This window comes from Quercus suber, unplaced genomic scaffold (genome assembly GCF_002906115.3).
Source record: "Quercus suber isolate HL8 unplaced genomic scaffold, Cork oak 2.0 scaffold_232, whole genome shotgun sequence".
NCBI classification, from domain to species: domain Eukaryota; kingdom Viridiplantae; phylum Streptophyta; class Magnoliopsida; order Fagales; family Fagaceae; genus Quercus; species Quercus suber.
Genome location: NW_027069689.1, coordinates 821,862 through 832,252, shown reverse-complemented (window position 1 = coordinate 832,252; position 10,391 = coordinate 821,862). Strand labels below are relative to the sequence as shown.

At 31.4% G+C, this 10,391-nt stretch overlaps 1 protein-coding gene across 1 annotated transcript; it reads right to left on the bottom strand.

Moving 5' to 3' along the window:
• Nucleotides 1-124: 124 nt before the first annotated feature.
• On the bottom strand, nt 125-2,475 carry LOC111988499 (aspartate carbamoyltransferase 2, chloroplastic; the record flags this gene model as incomplete). The annotated part of the gene is given in 3 exon segments (XM_065780319.1): nt 125-264; nt 351-954; nt 2,325-2,475. Coding segments are annotated over 2 exon segments (687 nt in total), but the record flags the coding sequence as incomplete, so codon positions are not given.
• Nucleotides 2,476-10,391: the final 7,916 nt, after the last annotated feature.

The following is a 10,391-nucleotide window of genomic DNA, read 5'->3' as shown; positions in this document are numbered from 1 at the left end:
TCTTAGAATCACTTCAATGTTTTGTTTATTTTTACACACGCCTTTCTTTTCTCCAAACATGATCACTTGCAGGCTGTCAAACAAAAAGCTCAATATTGTAATTAAGAACAGTGTTCTTGCATACCTGTGTAGGATGCTGCCCAGGACCATCCCCAGCATTAATAATAGGAATGCCAGCTGTGACAGCTGCTCTTTTGGCAGCACCACTTTCAAAGTGCCGCATCACAATTATATCTGAGTAACCCTCAATGGTTCTAATGGTATCTACAAATCAAGCTCCTAAATTAAATTACAACTAAATTTCAGTAATCCACCACTAGGAACCTGGTTAAGCAGATGAGAAGGCTTACCTTCAAGTGTTTCTCCTTTAGCTGCCGATGAAAACTCCCGTGCATTTTCTGTTGTCAAAACCTCCCCACCTAACCTTTTCATGGCAGACTCAAAGGAAAGCCTAGTTCTAGTGGAAGGCTCATAGAAGAGAGTAGCCATAAGATAACCCTTAAGAATTTGGCTTCCGGGAGAATTCTTTTCAATCTTCTCCATCTCACTTGCAACTTCAAATATAGCACCAAGAATATCCCTATCAAATTGTAGAGCTTCAATTACATCATCAAGCTGAAACTTCTTCCCTACTGAAAATGAAGGTGCATTTTCAACTTGTACTGCACAGCACTGGATTCTGTCCTTCGAAGAGAATCCGACAGTTTGTTCCCATTTCAATAATTTCCCGCTGGGTAATAACCTCGAATGTGTTAGGTACATTGACTTAGTGTATCCAGATTGTCTGCAGGAGACATTTGAAGGACTACACATATACTCTCTGTAACATTTTAATGTTTTGGGAGCAACCATGCTCCCCTGCAATGAAAATGTAAAAAGAGAAGATGAAACAGCCATCGAACTTTGAATTGGATTGATTGTATCAGCTTGTGCTTGCCAAACACTGTCAAACCACTGCAAGTATAATCAACAATGTAAATTAGAAAAAAGAGGGAAAAAGAATAAAAAGCATGAGGCAATTACAATCAAATTCAATTAAGTAGTAGCAATTACAATACACTGATTAAGTAGGAACTTAATAAGACCCTAACTTTCACACACTATAATATTGATTAAGAAAAAGCACAACCCAACACACACCCAAAAAAAAAAAAAGGTTTTCTCTAATATATACTTGATTTTACAATATCAGGAAATAATAGGGAGAAAAACCACTAAAGAAGCTTTACACCACAAACACACGAGACATATAACTTCAAGTCAGCATTTTAATTTGGGAGAAAGAACCAAGAAAAAAACATTCCAAAAACAGAAACAGCCATACTACTTGTGAAATCATCTGCAAGAACAAAGCACATAGGGACCATAAAGCATCTCCAGTAAATTCCAAACCTTAGCATCACTTGTCTATGATTAATTTCTTCGGTAAATAAATCCAAAGTTGCCATTGTAGACTACTCTTCTGTAAGTTATACACTAAATCCATTCTGAAAACAAATCAAAAACTCAAAAGAGTTAAAACAACATTGCAACCTCTTTGTTTGCAATTGCAAGTATAGGTCTAGCTCATATCAGAACTTTGACAATGGGCTCCAACTCAAGTCAAATGACAGTTCCTCCTCCCACAAGAATGGATGGGAAGTGAGGTCATGAATTCAAAACTCACTATATGCTTGTATTGCTTACAATTCAAAACCAATGGACTGTGTCCATTTAGAATCAACATTATAACATTGAAAAAAGAAGAAGATGCGAAACAATGGAGGAATATATTTGTCCTGAGTAAAGTGTAATCCACACAAAAGTTGAAACTCAGACATCACTTTGCTTTCAAATCAAGGAATCAATTGTAACATGTCGAAAGTGAAGGCATTACCAAAAGGAACAAAAACAAAAACACAAAGCAAACAGAAACACACAAGAAACTTCAACGCCTTTCTTTTACTTTAAACAAAAAAAAAAAAAAGTTAAACTAAAACATCACCAAATGTTATAGTATTGCATATCAACAAGACAACTAACCCATTTATCAACAACAACAAAAAAAAAGATAACTAATCCTTGAGCATTCAATCAAAAGGAAAACTGGGAAAGAATTACAATACTTAAAAAAAAAAAAAATCAAATATTTTACTAATAAAACAAATTCCGTTTCAAAAAGGGTCTTTTTATCACTCTCCAAACCCATCCAATAAATCCACAACAAATTCAACAGGCAACAACAAACCCACAAAAAATTTTGATTCAAGGACACAATAGGGGGAAAAAAATTGAAGAATAATAGAGAGAGAGAGAGAGAGAGAGAGAGAGAAATGGACACAAACCGAGAGAGAGATTTTCTGATCTGCCCAAATGGTCCTTGGGGACTGAGAATCAGTGAATGAATGATAGCAGGCTCTTTTTGTTTAGGGGTAGGGGCACAAAATACGAAAACTTTTGGCGCAAAACAAAGAAAACCCAAATTATTCGAGTTTGTGTGGCGTGTACATTTATAGCCTGCAGTATGCACAGTGCAGCACACAGCATAATAAAATAGGGAAAATGACAATTTACCTAGGTCCGTTTGGTGGATTGTAGCAGGCATTACATGGCCTATTTGGAATTTTGGATAAAAGGAAAATAAGATAGAGGAAAGTGTAGTAGAATTAGTTCAAAATTAGTTTATTTTTAGCTAATTTTATTTCTACTCTCCTTCACTTTTTTCTCAATCAATATAGACCCTAAGTGTAATATAATAGTTATTCATATAGTTTAACTATTCAGTAGTTTGATTATTTTTTTTATTAAAAGGAATAGTCATTCTTTATGAATAATTATTTTTTTAAATGAGAAATAATTATTTATCTCTAAAAGGATTGTAATAGATATTCCTTAATAAGTGTATTAATTTATAAAATTAATATATTTTCAAATAAAAAAACTTTTCATATGCACATAACAATTATGAAAATAAAAAATCATAAAAAAAATAACTAATCTCTCTTTCAGACTTAAAAATATTATTTTTTAAGAAATATAATTATATGAGTAAGATATTTTAAAACCAATGGACTGTGTCCATTTAGAATCAACATTATAACATTGAAAAAAGAAGAAGATGCGAAACAATGGAGGAATATATTTGTCCTGAGTAAAGTGTAATCCACACAAAAGTTGAAACTCAGACATCACTTTGCTTTCAAATCAAGGAATCAATTGTAACATGTCGAAAGTGAAGGCATTACCAAAAGGAACAAAAACAAAAACACAAAGCAAACAGAAACACACAAGAAACTTCAACGCCTTTCTTTTACTTTAAACAAAAAAAAAAAAAAGTTAAACTAAAACATCACCAAATGTTATAGTATTGCATATCAACAAGACAACTAACCCATTTATCAACAACAACAAAAAAAAGATAACTAATCCTTGAGCATTCAATCAAAAGGAAAACTGGGAAAGAATTACAATACTTAAAAAAAAAAAAAATCATATATTTTACTAATAAAACAAATTCCGTTTCAAAAAGGGTCTTTTTATCACTCTCCAAACCCATCCAATAAATCCACAACAAATTCAACAGGCAACAACAAACCCACAAAAAATTTTGATTCAAGGACACAATAGGGGGAAAAAAATTGAAGAATAATAGAGAGAGAGAGAGAGAGAGAGAGAGAGAAATGGACACAAACCGAGAGAGAGATTTTCTGATCTGCCCAAATGGTCCTTGGGGACTGAGGATCAGTGAATGAATGATAGCAGGCTCTTTTTGTTTAGGGGTAGGGGCTCAAAATACGAAAACTTTTGGCGCAAAACAAAGAAAACCCAAATTATTCGAGTTTGTGTGGCGTGTACATTTATAGCCTGCAGTATGCACAGTGCAGCACACAGCATAATAAAATAGGGAAAATGACAATTTACCTAGGTCCGTTTGGTGGATTGTAGCAGGCATTACATGGCCTATTTGGAATTTTGGATAAAAGGAAAATAAGATAGAGGAAAGTGTAGGAGAATTAGTTCAAAACTAGTTTATTTTTAGCTAATTTTATTTCTACTCTCCTTCACTTCTTTCTCAATCAAAATAGACCCTAAGTGTAATATAATATTTATTCATATAGTTTAACTATTCAGTAGTTTGATTATTTTTTTATTAAAGGGAATAGTCATTCTTTATGAATAATTATTTTTTTAAATGAGAAATAATTATTCATCTCTAAAAGGATTGTAATAGATATTCCTTAATAGGTGTATTAATTTACAAAATTAATATATTTTCAAATAAAAAAACTTTTCATATGCACATAACAATTATGAAAATAAAAAATCATAAAAAAAAAATAACTAATCTCTCTTTCAGACTTAAAAATATTATTTTTTAAGAAATATAATTATATGAGTAAGATATTTCCTAAAATATATCTTAAGTTTGACTTAAAATGCTTTCATTCCATTGTTTTCAAAGTCCTATTGTTGTGTTATTACCAAACAAATGAATAGTAATAAGTAAGACATTAAAGCATTTTGTATTCCTTGTAATACGTATTTCTATTTGTATGTGATTATTGTTACTATCTACTAAACTTGCCCTTAAATTTTGAACAAAATTAGAACTCTGAAATTATTGAAGTGAAGTTAACTTAATATTAGAAATGTCAAATTTCACTTTAAAAATATGCATAGAACTTGAATTCTAGTCTAAACATGATATCGGCAATATCAATTTCGAAAACAATGATACTTTCTTATATAGTTCAAAAAAGGCTAAACCTTCATTTTTCCCCTCGAAAATACTAGTCATAATAAGAGACCAATTTTAGGAAACCAAAAACATCCCACGTATGACATATTAAGTTAATGCATTGTTGATTTTTCAAGTACTTATTTTATTCATTTTTTTGAAAAATGTGATTGGTGTTTTAAAAAGAAAAGAAAATAAAAGTTTTTATAAAAAAAAATTGATTGAAGAAAATATATTTAAATAAAATAGAGAACGTGGGTGTTTTGTAGAATCATTAGTGAAAATAGAAGAAGTAAATTGTCTCTAAAATATAGAAGAAAATTTGTATAGACCAATGAAAATGTTGTTGTATGCTTGTATTTAGGAATGGAAACCTCACCATAATTCACCCTACTCCCAATGAATATATCTTATGAGACTAGAAGATGGAGTGCTCATCATTTCATGACATGTGAGTTCTACATGTGTGTAGGGTCCACCATATATGGAAGAGGTATTCCTTATAATATTTTTTTTCCCATGACTTGGCTCTTCAGTTTTCAAAAAACAAAAAAATAAAAATCCATTAGGTCGCTGAGAAATAAGGAAAGAGCAGGAAAAAAAAAAAATATATATATATATATATAAGTTCTATGTGTTTGTGGTGTAAAGCTTATTTAGTGGTTTTTCCCCTTATTATTTATTGGGTTTTGGACTTGAAAACATGCGTTTTATTTTGTGAATTTATGTTATTAGTAGAAAAGTGAGTAATGATAACTTATTTGCATTAACTTATTAGTATTATTTATTTTCTTAGTATGCAATGGTAACTTTAACCTTTCTATTTTTTATATTGTGTTTTTTTTTTTCTTTTAATTGATACTAAAGTCTAAAACCATAAATAATTAGTTCTGAATTGAGAAAATATTTTATGCTAAGCTTTTATATTTATTATAAACACACACACACACACACACTCACATACATATATATATATATATTATATATATATATATATATATATATATATATATAATATATATATATTATATAAATATAAAAATAGCGGTAAACCGAAATGGTACACCGGTATTGACCGATATTCGAAATATATGTACCGGTGACCAAAGGTACAGCTCCAGTACAGTATGACTCCCTTGTTTGAGAGCCCNTTATTTATTTATTTATTTTTTTAAGTTTTGTAATTTTTGAATTTTTGTTAGAGTAGAATGATAACTTATTTGCATTAACTTATTAGTATTATTTATTTTCTTAGTATGCAATGGTAACTTTAACCTTTCTATTTTTTATATTGTGTTTTTTTTTTTCTTTTAATTGATACTAAAGTCTAAAACCATAAATAATTAGTTCTGAATTGAGAAAATATTTTATGCTAAATTTTTATATTTATATAATACACACACACACACACACACACACTCACATACATATATATATATATATATATATATATATAATATATATATATATATATATATATAATTATAACTTAAAAAAATAAATAAATAAATAAAACATTTTTCTATACTGGCCGGTACGCCCGGTATTGCCCGAAATTGGCCGGTACGGCCGGTATTTTTTCCGGTACGAAACAGGGGGGTTATATATACCGGTTTGCTTGCCGGTACGGTATATTCCTGCAGTATCGGCCGGTACGGTACGGAATTGACTCCCTTGCTCTCAAAGTCGAACCAAACGCACACCTAATTTTTGTTTATATTCAAATTCTTAAATAAATACAGAAAAATAGAAAATGAAAAAGTGAATACTCAATTTTTATGCGACACAACCTACATTACTTAGATATGGGAAATATTCTTTTTCCCAATATTTTTTCCAACTTCTCTTGTTCATTACACAATTTATTGTCTAAAAAAAAACACAACAGTAAATTAAGGACCGAACTCGACTACCCCACAAAAAATTGGGGTATAGCTGCCAACTTATCAAATAGTAACTAAATTTAATTTCATGGTTTGACTGGAAGTTTATTAAAAAAAAGGGAATGGAATAAATATATTATATATAAAAAATGAATGAAATAAATGAAATATATAGTATTACTATATATAATTTTTTAATTTGTTAATTGTTAAAGAGTTTGTAAAATAAGAATAGAATTTAAAGAATTATAAAATTTTGGTATTATATTATCCATCTTTTATTTGTCTTGCAATATAGATAAAATTATATTTTACCTTTATTTAGTATTCTTCTTATTAATGATTTAAATAAATATTACGTGACTTGTGAGAGGGGATGGACTTACTTGATACAATTATAAAATCTCATCGAAAAATTTAAAAACTTACATTAAATGAGAGGCATGAGACACGTAATGCAAAATTAAACTCTAATTGAATTCCAATTTTTACATTGAATTAATTAACTTGGCACAAAATTTAAAAACTTAGATTAGATGGGACACGTAGCATAAAATTAGACTCTAATTGAATTTTAATTTGAAATATATATATATATATATATATTTATGGCTATAATTAATACATCTAGCATAAACAAATACATAATCCACGTGGTGGTTGTGATTAAATTGTGATCGTAGTAGTAGTAGGTTAAATGGCCATAATATTACCTCGTTTTGTAAAGTCCTAAACTAGCGCTCAAGAGATGAAGCAATAAACTAATTGTGGGTTCTTATTTTGGACAGTACCTAGGCCCAAGGTGGGAACAAGGATCTTGGGCCCCCAAAGAGTTTTATACTTGTTAGGTGGACTGGGCTTGGTTCATTGCAACTATATTGGGTTGATTACAAACCAAGTTATGCACAAAATATGGGCCCTACAACATATACATATTCATACATGCAAATATATACATGTTGTAAAACAAATGGCTGAAGAACAATAAAGAAATAAAGAAAAAACAAGTAAGCACGTCAGGGATCCTTAGAAAATAAAGTGATATGTTATTGTTTTAAGTTCTTAGGCTGTGTTTGATTGCCATAAAATATTTTCCGGAAAATATCTATTTTCCGGAAATGGTATTTTCGGGAAAGGAAAATATTTTCTGAGTGTTTGGCTGCATTATGAAAAAATTTCTAGAAAATATTTTCATGTGTTTGGTTGCATACTGAAAATGCTATTTTCCTACACTTTCTCACATTTTCTTACCCATTTTCTCAGTTCCCAAACAAATTTTATAATAGAAATTTCAACGTATAAACTTCAAAAAACAAAAATCACAACAACTCCATTCGATCAAATCCACATTCGGTCAAACTGAGAGAGCGAGGACGAGAGAGTGATCAAAAATGGATGGATGTGCGATCGGTCTCTCTCACCGTCGCGTGGAGGGGACAACGACGGCGGTCTGGGTGCGCGTCTGAGTCCTTTCTCTCTCTCTTTCTCCCTGTTGCGCGTCTGGTCCTTCTTTCTCTCTTTCCGGAAGTGAACTGAAGGTAAAATAGAAACGAAAATGGTTTTCCGTAATCAGAAGGCTTATTTACGGTCAACGGAAATGATTTTCCGTTTGACCTAATTTTCCTTGCGCACCCAAACAGCCTATTTTACGGAAAATGATTTCCGGAAACCATTTGAAGCCAAAACAAACACAGCCTTAGTACATTGGACCCTATTTCTACTAGGATATGCCATGAGGTTCAAATAAGTTCAAAAGTCATATATTTGGATAGCTCTTTGCAAGCTTCCAAGACTTATGGAGTTTGAATCCCCTTGAATCCAAGAGTATCCTCTAGTACTATCCCTCACATTGTTTTTTTTTTTTTGTTTTTTGTTTTTTTTTTCTGAGGTTTAATCACTCTTTCTAATGCTTCTTTTGCTCTGATTAATTGTTGCTGAATGATCTTTGCTGATGGTTTGATTCCCCTTTTATAGTACCTTCCTTGGGTTTTTGGTGTGACATTGATTCCTTCCATTTGCTGCCCTGAGTACTAGAACCAATGTTGAGTCAGCAACATTGGTAGCTAATCATTTCCTCATTTTCTCACTACATTTTTCTTTTGAGGTTTCCCTCCAAAAAGTCCCCAACTGACTTTCCTCTTTTGGGGGGGTCCTGAGGGCTGAATTTTAATCCCTTTTCCCAAGGCTTCTAAAGATCCCCAGCCACCTTCTTTTATGGTTTACCTTCCTACTTTTTTCGAGGTACCAGGTTTCTTTTTATCAAGTGTTGATTCCTAAGTCACCAGCTTTTTTCAGAGTCATAGGCAGCCGACAGGACATATCTATATTTGTTCACTGTGTCCACGAGTATGCTTCCTTGAACTGTCAAAATTTCAGCTAGTTATTTCCTACATCTCTCGAGGATCCCCCCTGGTTCTAGCAGCTCCAAGGCATCCTGGTCCAATCTTTCTGGGCTCCTTAGGAGCTCTTCTCACAGAGGTTGGGCCAAGCTTCCTCTACCCTTTTTTTTTTTTTTTTTTTTTAAAGGCCTGGGGGCTTGCCCATTTATGAATTTGGGCTTCCTTTTACCCATTTTAGATGGACTTTGGTTCACGGATTGGGCCCTCCTTATCTTTGAAGGCCCATAAATTTTGGGTTCCAATACCAATATTTTAGACCTTAACACTAATTAAATGGTCAATTTTGAGGTTCCCTCCATTTGTTTAATTAATTAATTAGAATATTGAGAAGTCAATGATGCAAATTAGAGTTAGCACCAAATCAATCCCCAAAATAGCATTGTCGCTATGGAGAGCTTCTTAGGCTTAGCTTAACAGCACGTTCAACCCCTTCTAAGGTGAGCTCTAATTTGAAGTCTACAATAGTCAAAAACCCTTATTTCACTTGGGGAAAAAATGGTTACAAAATTCTAATTTTCGTTTGTACGTGTTTGAGATGGATGATTAATAGATAGTCTTCTCTCTCTCTCTCTCTCTCTCTCTCTCTCTCTCTCTCTCTCTCTTTGGGTTAAAGAGGTTGAATTTTGGACTGATAGAGTCGAACTCACGACAAATTGGTTTTGGGTGGAAAACATGCTATAGCATTTAAAAAATATTATATTGTGTTGTATTTATTAATAAAAAAAATGGAATCATAATAATATGAAAACACAATTAATGATTAAAAAGTTTGCTAAATTTTTTTTTTTGGATTTTTCATTTTTGCTTTGTCACAAGATCGATATGTGTTTTAACTATTGTTTGTTTAGTAGCTAAATGTTATTATGATCAAATTTAAGTAAGTTATTGTACAGACTGGTCGCTCTTCTCAAAATGACAACGTGTGAAGAAACTCAATTTGAAGAAAGGGGCATAAAAAAACAATGAGCTCCTAACCTAATATTGTTATTTTGATAAACTTACTATTGTTATTAAAATTTGAAATTAGGATTTTTATCTCAAATATTAGCATTTTGGATCACAAACTCGCACAACTAAAGATGTAATGAAATAGCATTTATGATGCCTTTCTACTTCCCCCCAAAATTTTTTTAATTTAAGGTCTTGTTAGTTTCAATGTAAAATATTTTTTTAGGAAATGTATTTCTTATTTTTGACATTTGGGGTAAGGGCAAAAAAAATTGTACAACCCAATATCAAAACTAATAGAAATACTCCTAAATATACAATATACCAAATTACCATCAAATCCTCCAAAATGCCCATTAAAACATCATAAAGAATCAAAATTTCCTTGAAATCTCTAAATGATAAAAATAAAAAATGCCCCCAAGAAACTTGTGTAAATGCCTA